The following is a 15,690-nucleotide window of genomic DNA, read 5'->3' as shown; positions in this document are numbered from 1 at the left end:
GCCTTTTTTTGTTCTTTTAACAAAAAATAAAAAACCCAGTAGTGATTAGATACCACCAAAAGAAGTCTCTATCTGTATCCAAAAAAATGATAAAAACTTTGTTTGGGTACAGCATTGCATGACTGCACAATTGTCATTCAACGTGTGACAGTGCTGTAAGCTGAAAATTGGCCTGGCCAGGATGGGGGTAAAGTTCCCAGTAGGCAAGTAGTTAAAAAAAAAAAAAATTATAAACTCAAAAACCTCTGCTATGTTCCACTAACTGTATAGTCTCCATGCACCACTCCAGATTTGAAATGAGTTTAAGGTGTTTTATGCCTAACAAAATTAAAGATGAATTCCAGGTAAAGCAAAGAATTCTCTAAATGGTGTGGATGCCAAGTGGTCAACCACCTGTGTTTAAAATGCAGCAGAACAGCTGCTTGTAATAAGACCTGGAAACAAGTGGAAATCAATGGACTAGCGGTTGTCTACTACAGTGATTTTCAGTTTCCAGGGTCATCGGGCAGATATGGTATATGCATAGTTACATTAGTCCAAGTTGAATCAATGTAACTATATATTAAATATACATACCTGGATTTCATCTTTAGGTTCCTTTTGATTTAGCCACAGATTTATATAGGTTTAGTAAGGTGTAAATAAATCTGTTGCAAATCTGACAAAACTGCGACACAATTTACTTAAACATGAAAGAGTTAAGGAGGGGGGGAGTACCGCCCTTCAAGGGTATTGTATGGAGTAAAGTGACTAAGTGATAAATAATAGTAATAAATAAATCGGTGGTATTACAATTAAAGCGGAGTTCCAGCCTCAAATACCTTTTTTTAACTAAAAATACCCCTATAACACTAATCCATCGCCCTTTACAGAACCGCTATTCTCATGCTTACAAGGTGTACAGTATTGGATTTTAGTCAAAATCTTACTTTTAAAAACTCTGTCTGGGCATGGCCATCTTGAATGTGGGCATCTGAAGCCACAGTGTAATCTGCTGTGTCCTTCTTCCTGATTCCAGGGAGTGTTCTTGGAGTTCTTCCTGATTCCAGCATTCTGGGAGTGATGACAAACAGCTCCCAGGATGCAATGCAAAGGCGGAAGTGATGTCGGTGGCCGTGGCCACAGAGGGGGGGAGAAGGAGGAAGTACAATCAAAAATGCCCTGAAAATAAGGTAAGGGACCCCCGAAAAAAATTTAAAATGCCCAATTGTTGATCAGCATAGCGAGCATTCCAGGAATCACTAAAGTTGCAAAATAGGCTGGAACTCCGCTTTAACCACCTCCCTACCGGCCAATGTATATATACGTCCTGCGTTTAAACCTAAATACCGGTGTTCTGGCAGCAGATAGCTGCCATAACCCTGGTATTTTTTTAAACTGCAGGCGATCGGCTTTCCGATAAGGGTGGTCCCAGTGGCGGATTCGCCGCGGGATCACCCTTCCGGGATGGCGGAAGAGGTGCCACCCCCTCCCTCCGCGTCCCGGTCCTTTTCCCGGCTTACCGGACCCGCCGGCAGCGGGGAAAACGATCGGGTCCCGGATCCTCACAGACAGGACTCTATGGTCTTGGAGGACCGGAGCTACGGCAAACGTTGTTGCCTAGCAACCGGCTTAAAAGTCCCTTTTTTTTTTCATTTTATTTTTTTTTTTTCAATCTTCAAGTGTACTTGTGAGATCTGAGGACTTTTTGACCCCAGATCTCACAAAAAAGAGGCCCTGTTGTGCCTATTTCTATTACAAGGAATGTTTACATTCCTTGTAATAGAAAAAAAATGATACATTTTTTATTTTTTTTAAAACGGTGTAAAAATCAAAAATAAATAAAATAAATAGTAAAAAAAAAAATTTAAAGCGCCCTGTCCCCGTTAGCTCGCGCGCAGAAGCGAACGCATACGGAAACCCCGCCCACATATGTAAACGGTGTTCAAACCCCACATGTGAGGTATCGCCGCGATCGATAGAGCAAGAGTAATAATTTGAGCCCTAGACCTCCTCTGTAACTCTAAGATGGCAACCTGTAGAAATTTTTAAAGTGTCGCCTATGGGGATTTTTAAGTACCAAAGTTTGTCGCCATTCCGTAAGCGTGCGCAATTTTGAAGCATGAAATGTTGGGTATCTATTTACTCGGCGTAACATTATCTTTCGCATTATGGGAAAAAACTGGGCTAACTTTACTGGTTTCTTATTTTTTAATTCAAAAAAGTTAATTTTTTCCAAAAAAAATGCGTTTGGAAGGCCGCTGCGCAAATACGGTGTGATAAAAAATATTGCAATAATCTCCATTTTATTCTCTAGGGTCTCTGATAAAAAAAAATATATAATGTTTGGGGGTCCTAAGTAGTTTTCTAGCAAAAACAACTGATTTTAGCTTGTAAACACCAAATGTCAAAAATAGGCCTAGTAGGCAAGTGGTTAAAACGATTAAACTGGTTCCTGATGTGTTATATTCCAATAAAAATCAAATTAATATAATGTAGCCAAAATGAATAAAATACATATGACAATGAAAAAAAGAGCTAATAGTGATAAGTGTATAGAACCCTATATAAATGTACAAATAAAACTCTATAAAAGGTGATATTTGTGTGCCAATAAGGTGCTCTGTGCAAATCGATCACTTGCTAAAAGATATTTCCTCAATATATTTCCAATGAGGTTAAATGCCAATATACATCAATATACATCATAAAGTGCTCAGGGTGTCCAAAACAATAAAAACGAGAAAAGCAAATCTTCCTCTTCTGTGTATCAAAATAACTTTTCTTCCACCTCTACACCTTGTGAATCAGAGTGCTCTTCGGTGCTCATCACCTCTAGGTGTGCTAAATGCTCACCTCAATGCCTCAGGCAATGCGCTTTTAGATCTGTAAAAAGATCTGATCCTTTCTCCTCTCTTCCGCTGAGTGTATAAGGTTGGGTATAGGGGATGGTGGTGTACTCCTCCTAGCCAAGATCAAGCTTGGGTTCGCTGGTGCTTCATCGTATCTCAAAATAAGGGGGCCAATATAGTGTAGTATTTTCACGCAAGTTTATTCAAAAAAATGTTGCAACTCACATTTAAAACAGCTTCTTTCCGCCAATATGCCGCGGGACTATTCCTCCGTGTCCCGCAACGTCACTTCCGGTGCTCTGCTGTGTGATCGTGACGCAACGTGTAGGGCAGAGCACCGGAAGTGACGTTACGGGACACAGAGGAATAGTCCCGCGGCATATTGGCAGAAAGAAGCTGTTTTAAATGTGAGTTGCTACATTTTTTTTAATAAACTTGCTTGACAATACTACACTATATTGGCCCCCTTATTTTGAGATATGAGGAACCACCAACGAGCCCAAGCTTGATCTTGGCTAGCAGGAGTACCATCCCCTATATCCAACCTTATACACTCAGAGGAAGAGAGGAGAAAGGATCAAATCTTTTTACAGATCTAAAAGCGCATTGCCTGAGGCATTGAGGTGAGCATTTAGCACACCTAGAGGTGATGAGCACTCTGATTCACAAGGTGTAGAGGTGGAAGAAAAGTTATTTTGATACACAGAAGAGGAAGATTTGCTTTTCCCGTTTTTATTGTTTTGGACAATTGAGCACTTTATGATGTATATTGGCATTTAACCTCATTGGAAATATATTGAGGAAATATCTTTTAGCAAGTGGTCGATTTGCACAGAGCACCTTATTGGCAAACAAATATCACCTTTATAGAGTTTTATTTGTACACAGAACCACCATAAGCACTTTTGTTATTTATTATTCATATATGCATTTATTTAATTTTGAGAAGATTGTATATGGTTTTATATGATATAGATTTATATAAGGTTCTATACACTTATCACTATTAGCTTTTTTTTTTCATTGTCATATGTATTTTATTTATTTTGGCTACATTATATGAATTTGATTTTTATTGGAATATAACACATCAGGAACCAGTTTAACTGTTTATTAATTGTAATACCACTGATTTATTTATTACTATTATTTATCACTTAGTCACTTTACTCCATACAATACCCTTGAAGCGCGGTACTCCCCCCTTAATTCTATCCCTGTAACTATGTGGTTAGCAGTAAAAGTACATGCGGCATTGAGGGCATACACACTCATATACCTCTCAGGACGGCGCGAGAATCACACCCATATATACATAAACATGAAAGAGGTCATACTCACCGCCACTTTTTTCATCACCAATATGGTGGTATTTCCGTACGAATTTGATGCTACAATAGCGACAGTCAGCGAAAACTACAGGAATTTGTAGCAGATGTACTAGGAATGAAAATTTTGCATGGGTTTCTTGAATGGTGCATGGCTTCTAACTACAGTCAAACCTCCAGAAATGTGTCACAAATGTCTTTTTGAATTGGACCCATTGTGTCACCCCAATTTGCTCACCACACATAATACACAATGATAAAAGCACCACGGTGAGAGTTTTATTTTCTAAAAAAGCATAACACACAGAACATGTTCAATGATTATAAGCAACTCTCAGAATAATCTTTTTTTTTTCTAGTCTGTGTTGTCTTTCGACAGCTCTAAGCCCATGTTCAACATCTAACATATATTCTCTAAATACTTACCTTTGCTTTGGCAGAATCACTGTTGGTTATATCTAAAGAAAATCAGAAGAGACAATGAGAGTGCATCAAGGTCACATGTAACAACAAGCATTAAGCTGGCCATAAAAGATGGATAGAATTTCGAACAAAAATTCTTAGGAAAATTCGTACTAATATTCAATTTTGTTTGCTTTTAACATTTGATTTTGGAATAAATGGACTTTACTGCACAAAAATCACACTGTTAGGAAAATTTTTCTCAAACAAATTTCTATCTGCAGCTTCCGATTTTATTGTCACTGTGGTTGAAAACGAATGTTGATTTGACCTACTAGTGATCAGAAAAAAAAAAAAAAAAAAAAACTCTTTTAGAACGTTCTTTCCTAAGAATTTATCTTTGAAGATTTATCAATCTATGGGCAGCTTTAGATCAGCTTTCTCTGGCATATTGGCATATCCATGCTACTACATCTTCCAAAATACCCTCATATTATTCACAGCACAAATGAGAAATCGATATCTAATACAAATGTTTAACACATAATAAACCACAGACATATGGTGCCTCCTTAAAATATGGGTACTAGGCTGTATAATCTGTGCTCGAATATTGTTTAATAATATCTACATCTAGACATCATAGTGTACCTAAAATCCTCTTTCTTATCATAGAGCGTCTAGGGAATTTATTGTTTTCATTATCATCTTCCGTACAATAAGCATATCTATGTTGGTGATAAATTCTTCTATACTGCATCACCCATTCAGCCCTATTTAATAAGACAATAGAAAGCTCAATGGTCATTTGCAAAGTGCAGTGAAACCATAGAAACCAATGACAATTTATTGTCAGTTTAGAACAAACAGTATTTGCAAATGGAGCCTATATGCCATTGTACTGTTTTTTCCCCATAGGGAAAAATTATAATGCTGTTGAAATTTAGTCCTCGAGAGCACCTGCGTGCAACATACTTAGTTCACAATACATTTGTTAACTCAGCTGTACAGTTGTGCTACTTATTACTGATACTACTACCTATTATGTAAATCCAAATGTACAAAAATATGTAAGATTGCTTTTAGCATTTTTTACAGAGCCTTCATAACAGGTTTATTTGTAGAGAAAAATGACTTTGGATTCAAATCCCTAAATTTTTTAGCTCTTTGTAAGAAACTACACTAGTAACCTTATTAATTCCAAATATGGGGTTTTTCCAGGAAAAAGGAATTTTCTTGAAAAGAGCTTGTGAAAGAATGAAAAAAAATTGTACAAGCCCACATAATCCCAATTACAACAAAATGTATATCTTTAATGCTCGTATTTAATAGCTCCCCTTTAGACTACATAAAAACCTATGTAACATACAACACCTTTGTTCATACATGGACACAAGCACATGGACTACACAAAAGAGACAAATGCAGGCTCCTCCAGCAAACAAGAAAATGGGAATGAGTTGAATGGCAATTTGATTGATTGAAGGTATACAAATAGAATGGATAAGAAAGAGACATTAAGATGTATAGAGGTAAAAAAAGAATGCACAGTAAATAGAGGAAACAAACAGGCAACTTTTTGAGACATTAGCATATACTATAATATAAAATAAGCTGATGTATGAAAAGTGTGCATCAGGAAAACTTATTGCCTATAGCAACCAATCAGAATCTTAGTTTCATGCCCTGACTTAAAACTACAGAAATGACAGTCACAAGCCGATCATTATGGTAATTATGGGCAATGAGTCTTTATTCTAACATACTTTTCATACATCAGCCTCAGAACTATGCACAGTATGATTTAACCAACAAAAACCAACCAGAAGTTGCACTAATCTGATGAACAGTAAGTTGGAACTAGGCCAGTTCATAGTAATTTCTCTTCCTAATGATATACAGTATACAATTTGGGGATATTTATAAAAATGCACAAAAAACACACTTATTAACATATACTTCCTATTATATTTTATGGATTAAACTTAACATAAAATCACAATTTTAATTTTGGGTAGATGCAAACTGGTGTAATTGCTCACGGACATCTTATGCGTTTTAGAAGCAAACCCTCACCACTAAAGTTTCCATTACTTCCTCTCAGCCATGTCATTATGAAGGGACATGGGTGCATTTTTGTCCCCCATACTGTAAAATAACTTACATAATACTGACTTGATATATAGAGAAAGCAGTCAAATGAGACTTCTAATGGACACAGTGGAGGGCAACTAAAAATACTGGTGCAAAAAGTGGACTAAAGAAAATGATTAAACTATTGTGCTGACTAGAACCCAACTGTCATTAGGAGAGTGGTAGGAAACACCAGGTGAAGTGAATGCAGCTCCTCTCAGTTTAGGTCTCGAGATCCAAATGCACATATAAAAAAAACAAACACAAGCTGGCACTTCCATCTAGGTGTAGCATTTTATTAAAAAGAATAAAAGACAATAAAAATGCACTCACTAGTTAAAAGTGAATCAAGGCTTGCCATAAACCCATTCAGACCTCCATAGGATCACCGTGAGGCTGCACAGCTCTGCAGCAATGTGGCTAGCTGAAGCAGAGTTCTTGATGGAGGAGCTGTTTGGAGCCGCAGCCATCTTGCAACTTCCGGAAGCTGCTGTTACTTATGTTCCAGCCTGAAGCATGACAGCTGTACTTCCATCAAGATGGAGGTCTATAACAAGCCTTGATCCACTTTTAACTAGTGAGTGCATTATGATTGTATTTTATTCTTTTTAACAATTTGCACCTAAATGGAGGTGCTCCCTTGTGTTTGTTTTTTTTACAATTGTGCTCATAAGTTTACATACCCTGGCAGAATTTATGATTCCTTCCTATTTTTCAGAGAATGTGAATGATAACACAAAAACTTTTCTTTCACTTATGGTTAGTGTTTGGCTGAAGCCATTTATTATCAATCAACTGTGTTTACTCTTATTAAGTCATAATGACAACAGAAACTACCCAAACGATCCTGATCAAAAGTTTACGTACCCCAGTTCTTAATACCCTGGATTGCCCCCTTTAACATCAATGACAGCTTGAAGTCTTTTGTGATATTTGTGGATGAGGCTCATTACCTTCACAGATGGTAAAGCTGCCAATTCTTCCTGGCAAAAAGCCTCCAGTTCCTGTAAATTCTTGGGCTATCTTGCATGAACTGCACGTCTGATATCTCCCCAGAGTGGCTCGATGGTATTGAGGTCGGAAGACTGAGATGGCCACTCCAGAACCTTCACTTTGATCTGCTGTAGCCAATGACAGGTCGACTTGGCTTTGTGGTAAAGATCATTGTCATGTTGGAATGTCCAAGTACTTCCCATGCGCAGCTTCCGGGCTGATGAATGCAAATTTTCCTCCAGTACTTTTTGATAACATACTGCATTCATATTGCCATCAATTTATTTGTGGGGTTTTTTTTTTTTGGATCCCAAACAATTTTCCTAACAGTTGTGGCTGAAATTTCAGTTGGTCTACCTAACTGTGGTTTGGTTTCAACAGAACCCCTCATTTTCCACTTCCTGATTAGAGTTTGAACACTGCTGATTCTCAATTCCTTGGATATCTTTTTATATCCCTTTCCTGTTTTATACAGCTCAACTACCTTTTCCCGCAGATCCTTTGACAATTCTTTTGCTTTCCCCATGACTCAGAATCCAGAAATGTCAGCACTGGATGAAAGATGCAAGGGTCTATCAGGAGTCCAGAAACTCATTGACCTTTCATACACACTCACTAATTACAAGCAAACAGATCACAGGTGAGGATGGTTACCTTTAATAGCCATTCAAACCCCTTTGTGTCAACTTGTGTGCATGTTATCAGGCCAAAATCACCAGGGTATGTAAACTTTTGATCAGGGTAATTTGGGTAGTTTCTGTTGTCATTATTATTTAAAAAGAGTAAACACAGTTGATTGATAATAAATGGCTTCAGGCAAACACTAACCATGAGTGAAAGAAAGGTTTTTGTGTAACCATTCATATTCTTGGAAAAATGGCCAAGAAATCAGGGTATGTAAACCTATGAGCACAACTGTATGTGTGCAAAAAGTGGACTACTGGAGTTTCTAATATAAGAAGTCGATGGTTCCAGCGGCTTTAAACCTGCAGAATCTACCCAAAGCTAAACTTAAATATCTGTTTTAGTTACAGTTTACATTTAATTTCCTAAAAATATCGATCTTAATACATGACTAGTCTTTTTATTTACATAATTTACAGTTTTACCGGCTGAGTATCTAGGACAGACACAGGCCAGATGGTTCAGTAGCAGCTATGTGACAATTACTAAAGACACATAGGGAATGGGTACAGCAATGGTAATGGAAAATGTATATGGAAAAGCACACCTGAGTTTCTGACAGTGTGACCTAGGCTTACCCATTGCTTCTAGTTGTGCATTTTCAGGCTCCAAATGGGGAAGTTTTAAATGTTGCATTTATTACACTTTTTATAAAACAAAATTTGCTCTTCCTTTTAACAATATACAAAAAAATATGCAGCTGTAGGTTAAAAAAAGGACCAGATTTACCATTAAGCACATTAATAGGAGTTTTGCACTTTCTATCCATTGAAGGACACTGGAACCCTAGAACATCTGTGTTATACTGCCACCTTAAGGATTGGACACTGGCAAAAAAAAAAAAAACACCTGAGTATGACCCCTCCCATGACTAGCAACCTCCAATTTTTGTTGTAAAGCAGTACCAATCACAATTGATGGGACTTGCGCCCTTTACTTGACTCAAAGAATATGATTTTATAGTACAGTAAAACATTGGATTGCAAGCATATTTAGATACGGAAACAAGCCTGCAATCCAAAGCACATGTATATGAAAGCGAATTTCCCCATAAGAAATAATAGAAAGTCAGATAATTCATTCCACAACCATGTATTCATAAATCCTTAAGTTTATAGTCCATATAAAAAGATTATAGCAATGTGATAGGTTGTATAATCATAAAATGTCCATCCACAGAGGGATTGGAAGCAAAATCCTGCAGGAGCTACAGAGTATAAAAAGAGAAGAGAAGTGCCTCTAAGTGTAGCAATATGGTTACATTTGATGAAGGTATAACATTTAGCAACTCACATGGTTGATAATTAAAACAGGCACATCTAAGTATGTAGGCATCCCGGGTAAAGCTGTCCACATAGACCATCCTCTGCACTCTGCACTGCCGGCTCTCACTGCTGTCAGTCTGCAATAGTGACCGGGAAGACTACCCTGCAGTAGAGCGATCTGAAAGCAAGTCGTGGAGCGCAGCGTGGAAGGGATGGGGTTGATAGCAATGCGGAGGATGGTCTATGTGAACAGCTTTACCCCGGATGCCTAAATAATTAGATGTGCCCGTTTTAATCAACCTTGTGAGTTGCTTAATGTTGTACCTTCATTAAATGTAACCATATTGTTACCCTTAGAGGCACCTCTCTCAAGGCATCGCATGTTTAGCAAGTCAAAATTTATGAAAAAAAAAAAAAAAATTTGCTCATCTTGCAAAACACTCGCAGAGCAAGTTACTCACAATTAGTTTTACTGCAAGTACAAAAATCCTTTATGGTGTAACAATAAGGTAGTGAATGCTGCATATTGGCAGATATTCCTTAAGATTCCTGAGATTGCGCCACATAGAAGCGAATGGGGCTGCTTTACTACTACGTCCAATGGGCACAGTTACGGTGCGGTGAAGAGGGATTTCAATGTGAAAACTCTCTTCAAACTGGTGCACAAGAGACATCATATGACTTTCCTGTTACCTGCTAACTGTAAGCCAGCCAGTGCTGACAAAGCGATCCACCACAAATGCCAAGTCAGCAGCTTTGTGAGTGAATGGTCGAGAAAAATCCTGGGTGTTCTGATAGATCAAAAACATAAAAACAGCAAGGCTAGGCTGCAGTTTGTAAAGCTAGCAATATATATTACAGTCAGGTCCATAAATATTGGGACATTGACACAATTCTAATCTTTTTGGCTCTATACACCACCACGATGGATTTGAAATGAAACAAACAAGATGTGCTTTAATTGCAGACTTTCAACTTTAATTTAAGGGTATTTACATCCAAACCAGGTGAACAGTGTAGGAATTACAACAGTTTGTATATGTGCCTCCCACTTTCTAAGGGACCAAAAGTAATGGGAGAGATTAACAATTATAAATCAAACTTTCACTTTTTAATACTTGGTTGCAAATCCTTTGCAGTCAAATATAGCCTGAAGTCTGGAATGCATAGACATCACCAGATGCTGGGTTTCATCCCTGGTGATGCTCTCCCAGATCCCTCCTGCAACTGTCTCCAGTTCCTGCTTCTTCTTGGGGGATTTTCCCTACAGTTTTGTCGTCAGCAAGTAAAATGCATGCTCAATCGGATTCAGGTCAGGTGATTGACTTGGCCATTGCATAACATTCCACTTCTTTCCCTTAAAAAACTCTTTGGTTGCTTTCGCAGTATGCTTCGGGTCATTGTCCATCTGCACTACGAAGCGCCGTCCAATGAGTCCTGAAGCATTTGGCTGAATATGAGCAGATAATATTGCCTGAAACACTTAGAATTCATCCTGCTGCCTTTGTCAGCAGTCACATCAATAAATACAAGAGAACCAGTTCCATTGGCAGCCATACATGCCCACGCCATGACACTACCACCACCATGCTTCACTGATGAGGTGGTATGCTTTGGATCATGAGCAGTTTCTTCCCTTCTCCATACCCTTCTCTTCCCATTACTCTGGTACAAGTTGATCTTGGTCTCATCTGTCCATAGGATGTTGTTCCAGAACTGTGAAGGCTTTTTCAGATGTTGTTTGGCAAACTCTAATCTGGCCTTCCTGCTTTTGAGGCTCACCAATGGTTTACATCTTGTGGTGAACCCTCTGTATTCACTCTGGTGAAGTCTTCTCTTAATTGTTGACTTTGACACACATACACCTACCTCCTGGAGAGTGTTATCTGGCCAACTGTTGTGAAGAGTGTTTTCTTCACCAGGGAAAGAATTCTTTGGTCATCCTCCACAGTTGTTTTCGGTGGTTTTCCGGGTCTTTTGGTGCTGCTGAGCTCACCGGTGCATTCTTTCTTTTTAAGGATGTTCCAAACAGTTGATTTGGCCACACCTAATATTTTTGCTATCTCTCTGATGGGTTTGTTTTGTTTTTTCAGCCTAATGATGGCTTGCTTCACTGATAGAGACAGCTCTTTAGATCTCATATTGAGAGTTGACAGAAACAGATTCCAAATGCAAATAGCACACTTGAAATGAACTCTGGACATTTTATCTGCTCCTTGTAAATGGGATAATGAGGGAATAACACACACCTGACCATGAAACAGCTGAGCAGCCAATTGCCTCATTACTTTTGGTCCCTTAAAAAGGGAGAGGCACATATACAAACTGTTGTAATTCCTACACCTTTCACCTGATTTGGATGTAAATACCCTCAAATTAAAGCTGAAAGTATGCAGTTAAAGCACATCTTGTTTGTTTCATTTCAAATCCATTGTGGTGGTGTATAGAGCCAAAACAATTAGAATTATGTTGATGTCCCAATATTTATGGACCTGACTATATATATATATATATATATATATATATATATATATATATATATATATATATAATGCTCAAAAAAAATTAAAGGAACACTTTTTAATCAGAGTATAGCATCAAGTCATTTAAACTCCTGGGATATTGATCTGGTCAGTTAAGTAGCAGAGTGGGTTGTTAATCAGTTTAAGCTGCTTTGGTGGTAAATTAACAAAAGCTGCACTAGATGGGCAGCAATGAGACAACCTCCAAAACAGGAATGGTTTTACAGGTGGAGGCCACTGACATTTTTCCCTACTCATCTTTTCTGCCTGTTTTTCACTAGTTTTGCATCTGGCTAGGGTCAGTGTCACTACTGCTATAGAGGTTGCACAGGCAGTCCAACTCCTCCAGAATGGCACATCTATATGTGCCATTGCCAGAAGGTTTGCTGTATCCCTGAACACAGTCTCAAGAGCATGGAAGATATTCCAGGAGACAGGCAGTTACTCCAGAAAAGCTGGACAGGCCCGTAGAAGGTCCTTAACCCATCAGAGGAACAGGATGAGCACTGCCAGAGCCCTACAAAATGACCTCCAGCAGACCACTGGTGTGAATGTCTCTGACCAAACAATCAGAAAGACTTCATGAGAGTGGCCTGAGGGCCGACATCCTCTACGGGGCCCTGTGCTCACTGCTTGGCACCGTTAATCGTCATTGAACACCAGAATTGGCAGGCCCACCACTGGTGCCCAGTGCTTTTCACAGATGAGAGCAGGTTTACCTTGAGCACATATGTCAGACGTAAAAGAGTCTGGAGAAGCTGTGGAGAACGTTATGCTGCCTTTAACATCATTCAGCATGACCAGTTTGGTGGTGGGTCAGTGATGGTTTGGGGAGGTATATCCATGGAGGGACACATAGACCTTTACAGGCTAGACAATGGCACCTTGACTGCCATTAGGTATTGGGATGAAATACTTGGACCCACTGTCAGACCCTACGCTGGTGCAGTGGGTCCTGGGCTCCTCCTAGTGCATGTCAATGCCCGGCCTCATTTGACTAGAGTATGTAGCCAGTTCTTGGAGGATGAAGGAATTGATACCATTGAATGTCCCCCACGCTCGCCTAAATCCAATATAACACCTCTGGGACATTATGTTTTCGACCATCTGATGACACCAGGTTGCATCTCAGTCTGTTCAGGAGTGCAGTGATGCCCTGGTCCAGATCTGGGAGTAAATACCCCAGGACACCATCCGTTATCTCATTAGGAGCATGCCCGACATTGTCAGGCATGCATACAAGCAAGTGGGGGCCATACAAACTAAGTACCATTCTGAGTTGATGCAATGAAATTTCAGCAAAATGGATTAGCCTGCTGCACCATTTGTTCACTTTGATATTCAGGGTATCTTTGAATTCAGCCCTCTGTAAGTTGATAATTTTCATTTCCATCAAAGGATGTGGCATCCTTTTGTTCCTAACACATTACCTAGTCCATATCATTATAGATATCAAGCATTTTTCCACCATTGAGATCTGATGTGTTTTCAAAGTGTTCCTTTAATTTTTTTTTGAGCAACGTATATAGAGAGAAAAAAAAAAAAGATAATTTTGCCCCTGTAAAAAAACAAAAACAAAAAAACCGTAAGACCTCAAATATGCAGTTCAGTTTTGACACCAGTTCACAAAAAGTATATTGGGGAACTGGAGAATGGGCATAGGCGGCCAACCAAACTGATAGGAGACATGGAGAGTTCAGCTATTGGGAAAGATTAGCTGAACTTAATCTATTCTCCCTTGAGAAGATAAGGGGGTATATGATCACCATGTAAAAAGGGGGCACCCTTTACATCTGGAGGAAAAGATATTTAAAGTGGCTCTAAAGGTTCAAGGTTTTTCACTTTCATGCATTCTATGCATGAAGCTAAAAATCCTTTGTGCAGCTAAGCCCCCCCCCCCCCCCAAATACTTAGTTTAGCCCCATCACAATCCAGCTCTGTGCACGAGAGTCTTGGCTCTCTGGGGACTCTCACTCCTCATTGGCTGCTGTCAATCACATCCAGTGAGCCAATGAGGAGAGAGAGGGAGCAGGGCCGAGCCACGGTTCTGTGTCTGTATGGACACACAGAGCAGCGGCTCAGAAACGAGTCTGCTCAGGTGCCCCCACAGCCAGCTGCTTGCTCTGGGGAAGAGGGAGGGGCCAGGAGCACCAGCGGGGGACCCAAGAGTAGGAGGATCTGGGCTGCTCTGTGAAAAAAACATTGCACAGAGGAGGAGAGTATGACAAGTTTGTTTAAAAAAATAAAGCTTTTAATATCACTTTAACCTCCACACGCGTAAAGGGAAATGCTTTTTTTCACAGTAAAGAACTGTGAAAATGTGAAATGTGTCCTACCGGAGCAAATTGAATCATGTTTTTTTTTTTTTTGTCTTGCTCTGGATTAACTGTGGGTATAAGATTGTGGACAGGATGAAGGCTGAAAGAACGAATTTTACACCTGGGGATAATGCTAAACCCACAACCCAAGTTTAAGTAACTTACTGTACAGTATTTTATATCGCATACATTGTTCTATGCTCATTTGCTAGAAAGGAGAAATAGCTTGTGCATTTGTATATCATATGCACATTTTGTAAAACTGTATGTTGTGTATTGTTTCCTGAAATTGTATGTAGTTTGTAGGTACATCATTTTTGTTTAGTAAGGCACAATACTACACTACATAGGTTTTTTTTTTTTTTTTTAATGCTTCTATGCTTTACCACAAAGTGACCTTAAAGTGTTACTAAACCCACAACAGTAAAATCAGTCTGTATATCCAGTAAAGCATGCTTGTTATACTTTGAGGAACTTAAGGTGTTAATCCTGCACATTGTGTAAAAAGGCTGCTTGATCCTGTCTTCTCTAAACCTCCCTTTCTTCCACAGTCCCCAATCTGATAGTACAGAGCCTGGGGGGCATTCTGTACATGCTCATTTTTGTGTATATTGCTAGAGAGTTTTTAGCTTTTTTTGGGAGGGTGCATGCGATCGGCACAGGACCAATCAGCACTGTCCAGACAGAGGATCAGGAATCATGTAGCCTCATAGGACAGTCAGAGGAGAATGAAAACTCCTCATATAAGCTTTAACCAGTGCTCAACCGAACACTGATGAAAGTCACAAGACTTCTATATTTTTGCTGATGAGAAACAGTATTTAGCAGTTCATATTTACTAAAATAATTGCATTTCCATGTTCTGTGTATTGTGGGAGACCAGATATAATGAATGCAGGGTCCTGGGTTTAGTAACACTTCAAATGACAAAGCAAAACAGACACCACCTCTTGCACCCAAGGATTAGCGATGCAAGATTTTCAGGTGTGTGCAAAAGCCAACAGAACTCCTTGACCTCTAAAAATAGGGGCATACCATCATGCAAAGGGTTTCCTTATGGACATGCACCCAAGCATTGGCAATGCAAAATTTCCAAGTGTCTGCAAAAGCCAACAGAACTCCTCGCCCTCTGAAAAATGGGGGAATACCTTCTTGCAAAGGAGGGTTTCCTGATGGACCTGGGCAACTTTGAGTGCCAAACCTTGACAGGTGAG

The 15,690-nt window shown here is 39.2% G+C and overlaps 1 protein-coding gene across 1 annotated transcript in view; it reads right to left on the bottom strand.

Annotated features, from left to right (window-relative positions):
- ARHGAP23 (Rho GTPase activating protein 23) overlaps positions 1-15,690 on the bottom strand; it is a 247,147-nt gene that overhangs the window by 16,821 nt on the left and 214,636 nt on the right. The window contains exon 23 of the mRNA XM_082271434.1: positions 4,586-4,617. Coding sequence (XP_082127560.1) covers positions 4,586-4,617 — 32 coding nt within the window. The remainder of the gene's footprint in view (positions 1-4,585; positions 4,618-15,690) is intronic.

Source organism: Pelophylax lessonae (assembly GCF_965119305.1).
Source record: "Pelophylax lessonae genome assembly, chromosome: 11".
Taxonomy (NCBI): domain Eukaryota; kingdom Metazoa; phylum Chordata; class Amphibia; order Anura; family Ranidae; genus Pelophylax; species Pelophylax lessonae.
This window is presented reverse-complemented; position numbering and strand designations above follow the sequence as displayed.